The sequence below is a fragment of the Oscarella lobularis genome, chromosome 7, assembly GCF_947507565.1.
Source record: "Oscarella lobularis chromosome 7, ooOscLobu1.1, whole genome shotgun sequence".
NCBI classification, from domain to species: Eukaryota; Metazoa; Porifera; class Homoscleromorpha; order Homosclerophorida; family Oscarellidae; genus Oscarella; species Oscarella lobularis.
The window spans coordinates 217113-230595 of record NC_089181.1 but is presented as its reverse complement, the minus strand read 5'-3'; the positions used below and the strand labels follow the sequence as shown (position 1 = coordinate 230595).

The following is a 13483-nucleotide window of genomic DNA, read 5'->3' as shown; positions in this document are numbered from 1 at the left end:
GCTCCATTCCAAAGTTTCATTTTTCGAAGGCGAAAATAATGAATGAAAGACAACACGATAACGATTAGCAGTCAACAAAAAAAATAGCGGCTTGCCTTCGTGCACACAAAAAAACTAACAACGATGTTCCGTCACTTCACTTCATCAAAATGTTACAGTGCATGCGGATTTGCCTAAAGATTTTCCGCTATGCCCATGAATTCCGTGATCAATTTGATTTGTTGCTACGAAAGAAAAATTCGAGATTCATGCCTTAGCTTGTATTATTTGGCTTACTCGCGCGTGCTTTAATTCCAGTTCTGACAGATCAACCTGCACAAAAAATTTGCTACCATGGAAACTGATGGTGACTGCCGCCTACCAAGCCCTTCTTAAATGCAGCCAATCGGCGAGTTTTGAAATCCTGCAGCTCTAATAGAAACGAGAAGAGTCACGATAAACGAGGAGGAGTTTATTTTTGGAAGCAATTCCTTCACATACCTTTTTTACCTATTTCAGACAAATGGTCAAACTTCTCCTTGGCTTTCTGCTGATTCGACTCGGCCTGCGTGTGAGAAAATAAGACAGACAGAGCGCTCGAGAGGCCGATTCTTACTGTCGCAATGTCTTTTCCTTTGGTGCGAGCCTTCTCCAGAGCCTTGTTTGCATTCTCAAAATTAACCATGCTCTTTGTCCGTCTGTATAAAAGATCCTGAAAGAAACGTCAAAAAGAGGTCCACACGCATTCAATTCTCGATGCACAAACCTTAGCGGCTTTCGTATCATCACTATAGTAACGCAACAAATCAGTCAGCTTCAGATCTTCGTCAGAGGCAACGCGACCTTCCAGTTTCTAAGACAATCATTACGATTGGACCTTTGTTTTTTTGGACTACCATTACCCTAATCTTCTCAAATAGATCAGAGAGCTTATTTAGAAACCTACAAGAAAAAAAGAGGTGTGATTTTTCAAAGGTTTGAATTGTTTACTATCATACTTGCTCAAGCCGTGTGTATCACTTGTGCCCAGCGTCGAAATTCCGGCGGCAATAGCGATGTGACAATCGGCCACACCTGAGATAGAGAGAGAGTGGTGCTAAGGCATGACAACCCTTCTCTAATATCCCACCTTTCTTAGATCGCGTCATCTTGAATCCCACTCTGGCCGACTCTCTCACTCTAATGTCCCATGAATAAATCTACTAGTAAGTGAATAAATAAATGTCGCGTGCATTTCACCTTTTGTGATACTCAATCAAGAACGATTTCTCGTGCTCAAAAAACTCGTCGCTGTCCTGCAAGAACCTTACTCTCCAATCCCTCAATCGAAGAGACAACTATTGAGCTTACCTTGTGGCCGGAAATCAATGCCTCGTCGACGCTCTTTGTCAGATCTTTCCACAGCGAACCAAATCTCTCCTTTTTGTTTTTTCCTCGAACGTTCAACTGGAAGATCTTTCGCTAACGAATTTCTTACGGAAAAATGCGAATCACCTCTTTCTCGTACTCCAAAAATACTCGGAAATTCTCGTCCTTTCGAAGCTTTGGGTGGGCAGCGAGTCGAGACAGAAACACTTCGTGCATGGCCACCGTCTTTTTGAACGTAGCAAGGTACTCGCTATTGGGGAGAAATATTTAATAAATACTCCAAGTTCTATTTTTTATACGCTTCGAGCTCCGCCTTCATTTTTTGAAATTCGACTTTTGTCAACGTTCCTTCAGCTATGTGTAGACATATGAGCTTGGGAGACGTGAATGCGTCAAAAAAATTACCCTGCCCCAATTTGTACAGTTTTTCACGTGATTCGTCGAAATCCGGTCTAGGTGGTGCCGGCGGAATCTAAAGAGAGAATTCAATACGCTTTCTCTCCCCGCTTTATTTTTCGCTATACCAAAACACCGGCATATTCTTCGTTTTCGAAATAACGATCGTGCAGCCAGACGAACTCCTCGTGAAGACGCACGACGGAAAATTCGCTCTTCTTGAAGTCGGGCAAGCTCGTCTGAAAGCGAAAGCGAATTGGGAACATGGAGTTCCTTTCCCACGCCCACGCATGTTGCGCTTACCTTTGTGTGGACGGTGAATTTGACCTTGTCCTGCTCGCTCAGCGCGTCCGAGATGTCGACGACGAGCGTCGTGTCCGTCAAATCGACGTCGGTCGTCGTCTGAGAGCGCACGGAGGAAGGGATGGGCTTGAGACGGAGCTAATGAAGGGGACCTCACCTTCGAGTCGCCTTCCAGCTTATCCGGATGATCCGCGCCGTCCTAGAAATAACGTGCGCGTACATCTTCTGGAGGGGAGTGAGTCCGCGTGTGCAAACGACTTACCATCATTTTGGCAGTAGGTCTTGTGTTAGCCGGGAATTCTAACCCAGTATCCCTGCTTGTTTGTAGGGTGCCCGTGCGTTACCTAGACGAAAAATCAGTCGAAATGTCGGAACAGAGTTGGTTTTTGTCGTTCCCTTGTCGCTATCCGGCTTCCACGATACCGTTTTAGAAGACGAAACGACGTCGGAAGGTGCAGAAGCGCCAATCGCGACCAATCCGGACCCAACTCCATCCGAATCACAGCCAACGAACGTCGCCGGCGAGCCAAATCCGACAGAAAATACGCCGAAGCAGGACGAGACAGTAAGCCGAGCCCGCGTTCGGCTCCAAAACGACGTTTTCCATTCGATTAGGCGCCGACAAACGGAGCCGTCGCCGCCGACGAAGAACGAGCTACATCAGAGCCGCCAGGCACCGCAGCCACCGCCGCAACCGATGTCAAAGTCGAGACGACGAATAACACGCAAGAGCCTATGGTTGGAGTAACAGAGGAAACGGAGGTAAGAAGGGTATGTTCGCGATGTGGGCGGAGTCAGGGCACCTGTTCCTGTCAGTCAAATTTCGCGTGGTCCTTGCCTATAGCGTTCTTCTTCCTTAGAAAGTCGTGAGGGGGGAACGAGAAGCGCTAGAAAAAGCGAATTTGTCCGCAGTCGAACTTCAGTCTTTGTCCACTCGTGCTTATCTCGATCGAACCGTCGTTCCACTCCTTATGGCCGGGATGACGACTCTCGCCAAGGAACGGTACGACTTCTTTTCTCTCCTTATACGTGGCTATTTTTTTGGCTGTTAGACCGCCGGATCCCGTTGGATTTCTAGCCAGCTATCTCTTGCAGAACAAAGACCACTACGCCGTTACAAAATAGTTGACTATTGCCCCTTTATAGCGTACAGTACCGTAGTTGGCATGTTCTGTGTGTCTGCGATCGTCAGCAGGGCACTGTATTTAAAGTTCAGGTTTCCATTGGCTCTATTGCATCCGGATTCTCGCTACTTGGTTCGACTGGAGCCAAAGCCAAGTCTGCCGTATCCGCGTCGATGTCGGGCTTTTTGTCGTCCATAGTCAACAACGCGTCTTCGTCTTCATCCTCCGCTTTGATTAATTAATTAATCAAAAAAAAAGATAGTCTGTTTGGAAGATCTCTTACGTTTTCCTCCTTCCGTGTCTACTTCCAATTCCTCTTTCGCGACGTTGGCCCTCTTTGTCTGCTTGCCGCGCTTTCTCTTCGGCGCTTGTTTTTCGATCACTTGAAGAATGGCTCGCGGTATGAGTCCTCGCTAAAAACGTAACGACAAAGACTCTCTTGCGCGTTTTGTGCTGTCGTGCTTTGAAAACCTGATGTGGCGTAAAGGAGCCAACGTGAGCCTTCACCTGTTCTTTTAAATCGGGACTGATCTGATCAAACGCTATACCACGGGCATAACGGTCAAGGAATTCGTACCTCGAAGACGCTTTCCAGTTGCTTGGGAGGCAGCTGAAACATAATTTGAAAAGACTGGGGCTTTGTCATCTGACGGGGAAGAAAGGTTATGGTTGGGTAAGTCTGACTGACGTTGCACTGACTTGGCAACACTTGACAAATCCTTGCCAAACTTTGGGCTGCTTCCAAATCTGCAGACGAAGACAGAGCTAAAAGTCTCTACGCAGAATTGCGTCGCATTCGCGTAACCTGCTTAGATATTAGTTTTGATAGAATATTCATGATGAACGGAATAAGCCGAGGGCAAGCCTGTCTTGCCTGAATGACCTAGAGAGACGACAAACATAGCTAAAACGTCAACCGACGTCAAAACGAAGACAACCGTTCGCATAAATAGAGTGGGAAGTGGCGATTGATCCATCAGCTGTTGAAGAACAACGGAAAGAACTTCTTGGTTATAAATGGTTCTTTCCTGAAAGAGAAGCGTCACAGCTGTAAAAACAACAGAGACACTTATTAGGGAACTTCTCGATGATGAGGACCGACCTTTCATCACCGCTTTCATTGCCGACTCGTCAGTCGTGTCAATATTATGAAGAGAAATCATCAACTCTTTAGGATTGATGGGGCTCTTGGGTACACCGGCTCCAGATCCTAAACTCTTCCTTGATTCTGCATCGGAGAAAGGAAAAAACGTTCAGAAAGCAACCTTGATGAGTTCCAAGTAGTCGACTCAAAGTCTCTTTCACTAGACCCTGAGACTGTCGAATGAATTCGGGCAACGTCGCGACGATTTCTCTCTAAAACAAGAAGCAATCGTTATAATGAACGTTACGAAAAAGGCGGAAAGAGACCTTTTCGAGAGACGTGACGATTGGCACAAGAAAACGAACGTCCTGTATTCGCTTTTTGTACAAATCCCGTACTCGTCGAATAATCTCAGCGGAAGGAGCAGCTAGAGGGAAGGGGAGTTCGGTTTTGCCTTCACTAAACTAAACAAACGCATTTCATTCTTACCCTTCTCTACCAAAATGTGAAGAATTCGAATAAGAAGAGTTTCAGCTCCGTTCGGACAGTTCTCGATGAGCTGGAGAACGTGAGGAGAATGCATTCCCATGGCTCGAATCTACGCATACGTACACGCGTTGAAAGAAAAAAAAAACGAGACATCATTTTCTGAAACATACGGCGTGATCGAGGACTCTAAGTATGACCCTTTTAACTGGAGCCGAGACGCCTACGTAGGTTTGAGTTAATCTAGATTAATCGCGCGATGTGACGGAGACGTGGGTGAGTTCGTCGCGCGTCTTCCTACTCGAATATCAATTGGGGATTGAGTGCGAGAAGGCCGACAAACAGAGACAGAGCAACGCGAATGGACTCTTCGTTCCACGAAGTCGAGTCTGGCAAAACAAAGGAGTCAAAAGCAAGTTGGAAATTTTTCAGATTTGCTCACCGGTTCCTCCTTCAGCTGGACATTCCTTCACCAATCTTGCAAGCTGAGACGAAGCGAAAGCCTATAGACAGAAAAGATCCCGTTGCTAGTAGCGACCGAATTGCTGTATCACTTCAATTTCCATTGTCAACGACTCCTTGCTGTGAAGCTTTTTTGCGACGTGAATAGCTTGAATTCGTATCTAAACGTCCAAGATTTTGCAAGATGTCCGAAGACAGGCGTGCAATGACGTGCTATATCACTTGTTCTCTCTTGTCCGTCGTCAGGTCGAGCAATATGCTCAAAAACTGATGCTGCACGGCGGGACGACGCAGAATGAGATCGCGTAGAGTAGCGACGCCGAGTAAGACTCGATCCTAAGTTCATGGAAACTCTAAGAACAATTGCTCGAATGCAGTAAGGAGGGAGAGTACTTCGTCATTGCAGTAGGACCGAATGACATCCAAAGCGCCCGTGGGAATTCTCGGCGCCTCGAGCAATAGCCGCGTGAATAATCTTTTCCAGAAAAAAAAATTATATTCAGTGGGTGGGTGGGTGATTTTTGTTTTTCTACCGATCTTTAGGATCGAGTTGCTCCTTCATGGCCAGCAGGAGCGATACCATAATTTCGTCGTAGCCTTCTGCCCCCTCCGCCGTCGGAATCTTCGCGAAGTATCCTTCTAGAAGAGCGTATTCCTCGAAGAGCCACGCCATGGCGACGTCGTAGCGCGACTTGAGATCCTCGAGGATAAAATTTCGAAGAACTACGAAAATAGAGATTTAGGTAGAAATAGAAAAAAAAACGTTGCCTCACTTTCTTTGAATGGAGAACAGAAGCGAGTGCCCAGCCCAACAATCAATTTAGTTCGATCCTGTATCGATGCTAGAGTGAGATTGGTTATTTAATTAATAGGCCTACCGATCCAACGGGACGGTCTAATAAAGAATTCCTATCTCGAATCGATCGCAATAGAATGCCTCTTCGACTTACTGTCGTCTTCTTTGAGCAATCGTTTCATAGCGGTTCGAGACAGTTCGTCGAGACCGGACTTGTCCAGACCGCGTAGCGTGACTTCTGATAGCACAAACTGCTTGACCTTTCGAAGTTTGGGCTACAAAAGACATTAAGTAACCCACTCTACGCTCATCCAATTAACGTACCTTAAAACTAGTCGCTTCCTGATTAAAAACAAAACTTAATCAATAACCGACAATATAATAATAATAAGGATAAATACTTTCTCCTCTACTTGAGTGGTTGTCTACGAAAAAGTCAACATGATTACGTTACATCTATTGATACATTTATACTCACAACGGGTTCGGTCCCTAGACCGACTGCCTTCACTTTTTTTGCCTTTTCCGGATAGGTGGCCAGACCAGCGTCCACTAGCTGACTTAGTAAAAGCTGAGCAACGTACTGGACTTGCGTTTTCGTGCCGGCATCTAAAATTTAAAAAAATGATTGATCAATCGTCCGGATCATCCTAATCACCTGAAACAGGCCCAAATGTGTGGAGAAAAGACTGGGGGCATTCGTCAGGTAAATTAAGCATGCTCTTGAAAACTAGCTCTGCTGTGACTTGGGGGTTCAGTTTTTCGGCCAATTCGTCCGCCGTTCGACAGGGCAAAAGATCGCCAGCGTCGTCGTCGTCTTCTTCGACTTCCTGAAAATTTATAAATAAGAACACTTGAAGCAACATCTGGCGGCGAAATAATGACGTGCCTCCTTCGCTTTCTTTCCGTTCGGTGCAGAGCCGTCCAATCTTAATGGACAGAACGCTCGTTAATACGCGATTTAGAATTAAACCTTGAATTACCGAGGTCGCTTTAGTGAGCCCATCTTGCCCTTTTCCATCTGTTAGATAATAGGGAAAACGTCTACGCAATGCGGACAGACTAAACAGACCTCAGGAAGAATGCTGCCAAGGTCAGAAAACATGTCAGCTATAAGACCACTAAATTCTCCTAAGGATACCAATCAATAAATCAAGACACTATTATCAATATATGCACCTGAAGACGGATGTCTGGAAAGAAACTGAAGTTGCATCTAAGGAAAAACGTAGAACAAAGCTGATGGGTTCTTTTCGCGCGTACCTTCATACTCTTGCAGACACTGTTTATATGAGATTTTGTAAAACTGGCAGGAAAGTTTTCTACAAGACGACGACGAGTCAATAGCGAGAACACATAATCAATCTACTGACCGCAACGCGACTTGAACGCCTGAAGTACAGTCGACATAAACGCGGGACGCTGGCGCGCAATATTAGACAAACAGCCAATGCACGTCATGAGATTGATACTAGGCAGACAAATACCATAGACAAGTCTCACTCGTCGACTCAACGTTCCAACCTGGATATTAGAGGAGTGGCAGCAAATGAGAGAAGCGATTGCAAAGTCATGCCGCATTCGGCACGTAAATCAGGTACAGGAAGGACTTCGTGATCCGGTGTTATCTAAAGTGAGAAGGTGAAGAGAGGAGTCGTTGTGAGAAAAATCGTCTGCTATGAGACCATATCTAGGGATAGGCCAAGCTCTGGATTCTTTGGCAAATCAGATAGCTGTGAGAAAGAGGAATGCGCTGTGTCTCTGATAAAGAATTGAGAAGATGACTGACCTCCGATTTTCTGGAGAAAACGATGATTATCATCTCCATGAATTTCACCACCATGGTCCGAATGCTATTTGGGAAATGCGTCAAAGGAGAGCTTTAATGACACATCTGTTATTTACCCGTCATTGGAAGAACTGATCAGATCCATAATCCGTTTCTTTATTTCGCTCAATCCCTCAAAAGAGACAATAAATTTAGGATACACACGCAAACGTAACACCACCAACTTTCCACAAATCAAACAGCACAGCACTGGCACCACCCTGTATGCTCAGCAGCTAGAAGAAAGAAAAAAAGTGAAGAACGTGGAATTTTATAGGCCAAATATTCTGACCTTCAGTGCCACTTTGTAGACCAAAGTGCTCGTTTGAACGACTCGCTTCACGACAGCAGGACTCTCGTCCTGCAGCATGTACGAGAGAGCCGGCACCAATTTGAAAACTAATTCGCTATTCTTTTTCCTAAAAACGCGCAACGTATCCGTAAATAAAATAAATAAATAAATAAATAAATAAATAATACCCGACATCCTCTATAAAAATGGCTACGAATTTCCGCACGTCCGCAGAACGATCGTGTTGATACGACAACACTTCCTAAAATGTATATTTTTTATTATGCAATATTTCCGATTTGGTGAGTCGTGCCTCGACGAATTTCGGCAATAGAGTCGGTTCTCTGTTCAAGATGAGTTCTTGAACCTGCGAGAAATTCGCTTCGATGAGCCTCCTTTAGCTTTGTTGCTGTTTTTTCGCTTACTTGACGCAAAGACGTTAGTTTCGCGTCCTTTTCGCTCAGTTGAGCTCGATTTAGCTCTTCGACGACCTGCAGCGATTCGTGCTCAAAAGGAGAATGCAAGTTACGTCGAAAAGAGGCTCACCCTTTCTTCTGTCGTCATTCTACGAACGAAAGAACGAAGTTGTTCGTAGTGGACGCGCGCTAAAAGGAATGCCTGAAGTACGAGCCGAGCTCAGCGTCTTCGTTAGTGATCCCATAGTCGTGGACGAGTCTCTCTTCGCACTATGGCTGAGCGGTCTTAGCGGTAAAAAAGCACTCGTGCACAGTTCCCTGAAAAAAAGTTAATTTTTCAGCCAAAGACGCCGCAGAGGCCAGGAAAGGCAAGGAATCAGAACCGGAGGTTTCTGATCACATTCTACTGCTGGACACCATACAGCAGTTCAGCACGTTTGCCATGCTCGAGCAATATCTCCAACATCCGTCCAAACTCGAAACGCAGACGATATTCCAGATCGCGCCCGAATCGCGTCAAATGCTTCTGAGAAAGTAGACAAAAAAGTGATCAATTAGTCTAATTTAATTAATTATTTAATTAGATACTATTCGTATGATGCTGCCGTTATACGGGAGTTTATTGGTAAGAAGTTGACGTCGCGAAATCGAAAAGATCTCGATGACGTGAGCGAAAAGACTCGAATTCCTATAAGAAGCTGTCGGCGTCAAGTGAGGAGAATATTTGTCTTTTAATTGGATATGGGTATTGGTTTTGATAGTTTGACAATGTCAAGAGGATTTTCAGGGCTGTTGAAGATCTCGAAGGATCTTTGTTTGCTAATGTGTGCAAGGAGTTCTTGCTGCCCGAGTCTTTGGCTAGGTGAGCCCGGGGGAAAGGAATCGGCTACTCAATGGGTCTTTTCTCCTAGGAAATATGCTTGCTTTGCATTCATTTCTGATTGTCGTTTTGAAACTGGAAAAAAGAGGTGGCGATTTTGAGTATCTGCGTTCTCACTTTGATTCCACTAGACTTGCGTATCTCACTCTGGACGATTTCATCTATTGTGCCAACGAAATGATTCAGAATTGGACGTACGGAATGCAAGGTAAAAGCACTGCGTCTCGTGGGAGGGCACAAACTTTCCTTACACATACGCACGTAGTTCATGAACAGACTGGCGAGCCTGGCATTGACCTCGATCGTCAGTTCCTCCACTTTCTTGCTGATCTGAAAGGAGAACTCGGCGACAAAGACGTATTGGAACAATATCGAAAGTGCGTTGAATTTGCTCACTACAAATCTTCGCTGATTCTGTTTTTTTTTTCAAGTGCTATGAAGCCGCTTCTTGTAGAAGCCATTCCCGGGTCTCAGTTCAGACTAATGGATACCAACGTTAAGGTACGCTTCATACAGATCGTAAAAAAACCATCTTTTCATCTGGTCCTGGCAGTCCTTTTTCAAAACCCTTCTAAAGATTGGAGAGGGCCTCGTCCACAGCAAAGACCTAAAAGATTTTTTCTCAGACATAGTTGAAAAGGTTTAATTAACCAAGAACTTGTTTTTTTTCTTCTGACTCCAATCCTGTAGTTCGTCGAGCCTTGTCGCGGACAAGAAATCAAAAAAGAAAGCGTCGAATGCTTTCTTCGTCTTTCGCTCAAAGTGTCGCGCCAGCTACCACCCCTAAGGCAAACTCTTGAGGTAATCATATACTATAGACCGAACAGTTCTTAATTTAGCGACATCTCTTAGGCCCAGACGGTCTTTGAACGATACATGACAACAGTCCAGTGCTGCATACTGAGGGTCTATTGAGATCTGCAGCGATAATCGAATACTTGTACGTTATAGGTAAAACGAAGCCCTTTCTCTGACAAATTTCTCCAAACACTAGATAGCATTAAAAAGCAAGATAATTTTGCAAAATATCGTACGCTGTTTGTTGGCATCTTCATGCATAAACTTTGCTTTACCTTTTCTTTTGGTCGTCTGCACTCTAGCGCAGCTTCTCAGATAATAGGAAAGCTAATTAGTTTTAAAACCAACCTCTTCTTTCAGAAGCAAGTGCATGCATTGGCGTAGAGACAATTCAATAGGAGAACGATCCTTGCCGCTGTATAATGCTGTTGCTTCTTGAACGAGCTCGAGAGCTCCTTGCTGACAAAACTTGTCAATCATTTCTACAAGGAACATTTCTTAGAGTACACGACGGTCTGTCGTCGATGACTACATACCGTTCACAGCGCACATTCTTGCCGTTGCTTTCGACACCCACAATACCGTTACTTCGTCGCCCATTCTACATTGCCACGTGTGCACCAGTCGAGATATTACAGACTGTTTTTCCGCTCTTCGTATGTTCTCTTCTACAAGAACACGCGTATTAATAGTGAACTGGATTCTTCTTTATACTGTATAACCGTTTTCGTTGCAAACAGTTGCCAATAGTGCTGCTCCCCATCTAGTCAACTCCAAATCGTGCTCAAACGTTTCCATTATACGAAGAACTAGACCAATGACACTTCTTTTTGCAGCAGTGACTTGGTTTTCAGCTGAACAAATTGCACACGCTGGACCGGCGTTTGATTACTCTAATTTGCTCATCTGACCTACCTATGCCTGACGTCATGTTTACCATGGCTGCAAGCGCTTCTTGAAATAGCTTCGGGTTGGCATTTTGTTTGTGATACAAAAATCTTTTCATGGTATCAATTACGGCAATCAACGCTCCACAATTCGTCGCACGCTGCTTATTGTCACCTAGCCCCAATAGCGATTAGAAAGTCAGTGAAGATAGTGATCAGCACGTACGATGCGCTCTACAAAATGTCGCCAAGCAAGAGCAAGTCTTTTCTTGAATTTCAGCGTTGTCCAAGTAGCGAGGAGATGTCATGACATGAACAAGATATTGAAATCCTCCAAAACTAGCCATTTCGTCACGAGTTGATTCTAAAACAGCAGCTCTAGCCAATCATCACAAGGTATGATTTGCCAAGGCTGTACTACCCGTCAGAAAAAACAATGAGGACAATACGTAGCACTGAACTGCCGAGCAATGAAAAACGCTCATTCCCGTTCTCAGTAACCAGTGCAATTTAGCTGCGTCTCCGGTAAGCCTCAACATTATCTCCACGTGATCCAATTCTACACATTTTCTTCTATGGTAGGCGTAAGCACACTATAGCAGATAAATGAAATTACCAACACCTTCTTGACCCAGCAATGCTTCAATAGTTGCACCAGCGGCTTTGTGAGCAGAATCAGTTTTGGGAAATGCAAGCTGGACTTGTCGACATTTTTCCAGCATTCCTTTCTCAATTAACTCAAGGCGTACTTCTCCTAAAAAAGATAGACAATAACGTTATTGACTCCCTAAATACACTCACCAACAGATGCTACTACAGTTGCAAGGCGACAGGCATGTGCATGTAAAATTGAGTCGAGCTCTTTTAGATTGGTTTTTGGTGAGGTGATGCGATGATCCATAGCATTAATCAGAAGTTCAATACCCTGGCAGTCCAAAAACTGGCTTATACCTTCAGCTGAGAAAAAAGTACCGCTTTTAGCCCCTCAAGAATTCTGAATAACTTACGACAATTTTTGGAAATAGCCCAAAATGCGGAATAGGACCACCGCAACAGGAGCAAGTGACTGCCTTTTTGCTTGATTACATTGGCCATTCGACATGCAACGGATTCCGCAAGAAATTGTTGACGATTTTCTAAAACAGAACCCGTGTCCTCCCCTGGCACCCATTACAGAGAACACAATTTACGTTTGTCCATAGACAAATTCGTCACACACGCGCACGCTTCTTGCAAAACGTCTTCATCATCAATAAAGTGGTCAAAGGCATGAATAACGCTTGAGACGACACCGCAATTTCCTGCAACGCGACGAATGTCGTCTTGCGCAAAACGACAATCATAATGGCATTCCTAGTGCTTCATTGTACAGTACCTCGTCTGAAGCACATGCAGGCTATTGTTCCCAGCCCATATCTATAGATATTATGATTTGTTTTATACGTTGCCAAAATTTTGGCAACAAAAACTATTCCATCTTCCTGCAGCATGATTGTTTGATTGTCTCCTACGCTCATAAAAGGTCCACTTCGGGGGCCTTAGTGAGTCAAAGCACGTACCCTTTAGAGCGCATTCTTGCAGCTTGACAAGACTCTCTGCTTGAACTTCCGCGCTGTCAGGAAAACGCCTCATATCGTGCAATATGATTTTTACATTTAGATCTGCTAAAGCACACAGTGAGAATTGTATCAATGCGCCACTAGCAAATCACTTTGATGGCATGTTTGGAGTAGTTTGTCTTCGGTCACAGAATCAGACGGTTTAGAACAGACTGCATATTAAAATCAGAAAGCTTGCAGTAGTTCTAGTTTACATAAAAAATACCTCGGCTTTTGTCTCTAATTTCTCTCGCCCATCTTGAATAGTCAGCCCCTCCTTTGTATGACACCAATTTGACACGGTTGCTATTAAGAAGAGGACACTTTTTTGTCGCTTCTCCTTCGGTCAGATTCAAGAGAAGGCCAACGACGTCTCGACCAGATTCTTCTTGAGATCTTTTCAGCGCTGTGTCCAAATAGCTCTTCGCTTGATCGTCGCGGAAAAATGCATCGCTGAGAAAGGCGCCGACAAGAGTCGAACGACGGAACGCGTCATCGGCGATAGTTGAGGTCGAATCACCCCAAGATACGTCCAACGAGTCATAGAAGGCTTCCAGTTGGAGCTTCTTCAGCTCCAAGTAGGCGACGTCAACGTTTGTTTTGTCCTGACCGGTATAGAGCAAGTAAACGTGATAGAATTTTCCTACGATAGAACGAATTGCACATTTCGACGTCTAAAAGTCGCTCGTTCCCTTTACCGCAACGAACGTTCGTCATTATCGCTGGGGGAAATATGCGCAGTGACGACGTCACCGAACGGGAAAGTCCCCGTTACGCGTCATCAAA

At 44.8% G+C, this 13483-nt stretch overlaps 5 protein-coding genes and 1 long non-coding RNA gene across 9 annotated transcripts; 2 read left to right on the top strand and 4 right to left on the bottom strand.

The window, feature by feature from the left end:
• Positions 1-2: 2 nt before the first annotated feature.
• Positions 3-2388, bottom strand: LOC136188825 (sorting nexin-6-like). Of its 2 annotated transcripts, XM_065976618.1 has the most exons (18): positions 2309-2387; positions 2204-2245; positions 2047-2145; positions 1872-1982; positions 1753-1819; positions 1647-1701; positions 1474-1597; positions 1330-1425; positions 1219-1274; positions 1109-1158; positions 978-1053; positions 882-921; positions 746-832; positions 596-691; positions 481-544; positions 362-411; positions 277-312; positions 3-224 (listed from the first exon to the last, which is right to left on the bottom strand). In XM_065976618.1, the coding sequence occupies exons 1-18, from the start codon at positions 2312-2314 to the stop codon at positions 174-176; spliced, it is 1206 nt and encodes a 401-aa protein (XP_065832690.1). In that variant the 5' UTR covers positions 2315-2387; the 3' UTR covers positions 3-173. The 2 variants fall into 2 exon arrangements, with proteins under 2 accessions (XP_065832690.1, XP_065832689.1); XM_065976617.1 differs by having other exon boundaries at positions 481-691; positions 2309-2388.
• On the top strand, positions 2350-3278 carry LOC136188828 (dosage compensation protein dpy-30-like). Its single transcript, XM_065976621.1, has 5 exons — positions 2350-2424; positions 2478-2611; positions 2662-2808; positions 2907-3049; positions 3099-3278. The coding sequence occupies exons 1-5, from the start codon at positions 2412-2414 to the stop codon at positions 3169-3171; spliced, it is 510 nt and encodes a 169-aa protein (XP_065832693.1). The 5' UTR covers positions 2350-2411; the 3' UTR covers positions 3172-3278.
• LOC136189015 (symplekin-like) lies at positions 3157-8709 on the bottom strand. The gene is made up of 41 exons (XM_065976858.1): positions 8665-8709; positions 8544-8609; positions 8432-8485; positions 8307-8380; positions 8119-8245; positions 8012-8062; positions 7904-7959; positions 7788-7851; positions 7684-7731; positions 7523-7626; positions 7372-7469; positions 7262-7320; positions 7178-7214; positions 7071-7129; positions 6982-7019; positions 6863-6927; positions 6657-6824; positions 6477-6607; positions 6400-6423; positions 6323-6340; positions 6153-6273; positions 6081-6097; positions 5976-6033; positions 5736-5925; positions 5596-5677; positions 5425-5538; positions 5295-5363; positions 5183-5243; positions 5042-5129; positions 4914-4983; positions 4744-4852; positions 4581-4681; positions 4436-4526; positions 4273-4380; positions 4109-4218; positions 3976-4053; positions 3870-3917; positions 3748-3816; positions 3642-3701; positions 3454-3583; positions 3157-3398 (listed from the first exon to the last, which is right to left on the bottom strand). Exons 1-41 carry the CDS (start codon positions 8680-8682, stop codon positions 3259-3261), a joined length of 3273 nt encoding a protein of 1090 aa, XP_065832930.1. The 5' UTR covers positions 8683-8709; the 3' UTR covers positions 3157-3258.
• An 18-nt stretch (positions 8710-8727) lies between these two features.
• Positions 8728-10483, top strand: LOC136188809 (acidic fibroblast growth factor intracellular-binding protein B-like). 2 transcript variants are annotated; one of them, XM_065976601.1, is made up of 11 exons: positions 8728-8826; positions 8876-9068; positions 9119-9245; positions 9296-9396; positions 9446-9502; positions 9546-9622; positions 9680-9791; positions 9846-9915; positions 9968-10054; positions 10105-10215; positions 10267-10483. In XM_065976601.1, exons 1-11 carry the CDS (start codon positions 8733-8735, stop codon positions 10327-10329), a joined length of 1092 nt encoding a protein of 363 aa, XP_065832673.1. In that variant the 5' UTR covers positions 8728-8732; the 3' UTR covers positions 10330-10483. The 2 variants fall into 2 exon arrangements, with proteins under 2 accessions (XP_065832673.1, XP_065832672.1); XM_065976600.1 differs by having other exon boundaries at positions 9680-9915.
• On the bottom strand, positions 9557-10076 carry LOC136188812 (uncharacterized). Its single transcript, XR_010670306.1, has 3 exons — positions 9944-10076; positions 9811-9894; positions 9557-9744 (listed from the first exon to the last, which is right to left on the bottom strand). It is a non-coding gene; the product is annotated as an uncharacterized lncRNA (long non-coding RNA).
• On the bottom strand, positions 10306-13458 carry LOC136188802 (uncharacterized). 2 transcript variants are annotated; one of them, XM_065976590.1, is made up of 17 exons: positions 13396-13458; positions 12924-13340; positions 12811-12870; positions 12659-12763; positions 12475-12606; positions 12290-12421; positions 12107-12235; positions 11901-12056; positions 11716-11853; positions 11521-11658; positions 11326-11463; positions 11128-11274; positions 10935-11066; positions 10749-10880; positions 10561-10694; positions 10488-10510; positions 10306-10404 (listed from the first exon to the last, which is right to left on the bottom strand). In XM_065976590.1, exons 1-17 carry the CDS (start codon positions 13412-13414, stop codon positions 10323-10325), a joined length of 2214 nt encoding a protein of 737 aa, XP_065832662.1. In that variant the 5' UTR covers positions 13415-13458; the 3' UTR covers positions 10306-10322. The 2 variants fall into 2 exon arrangements, with proteins under 2 accessions (XP_065832662.1, XP_065832663.1); XM_065976591.1 differs by having other exon boundaries at positions 12659-12760.
• Positions 13459-13483: the final 25 nt, after the last annotated feature.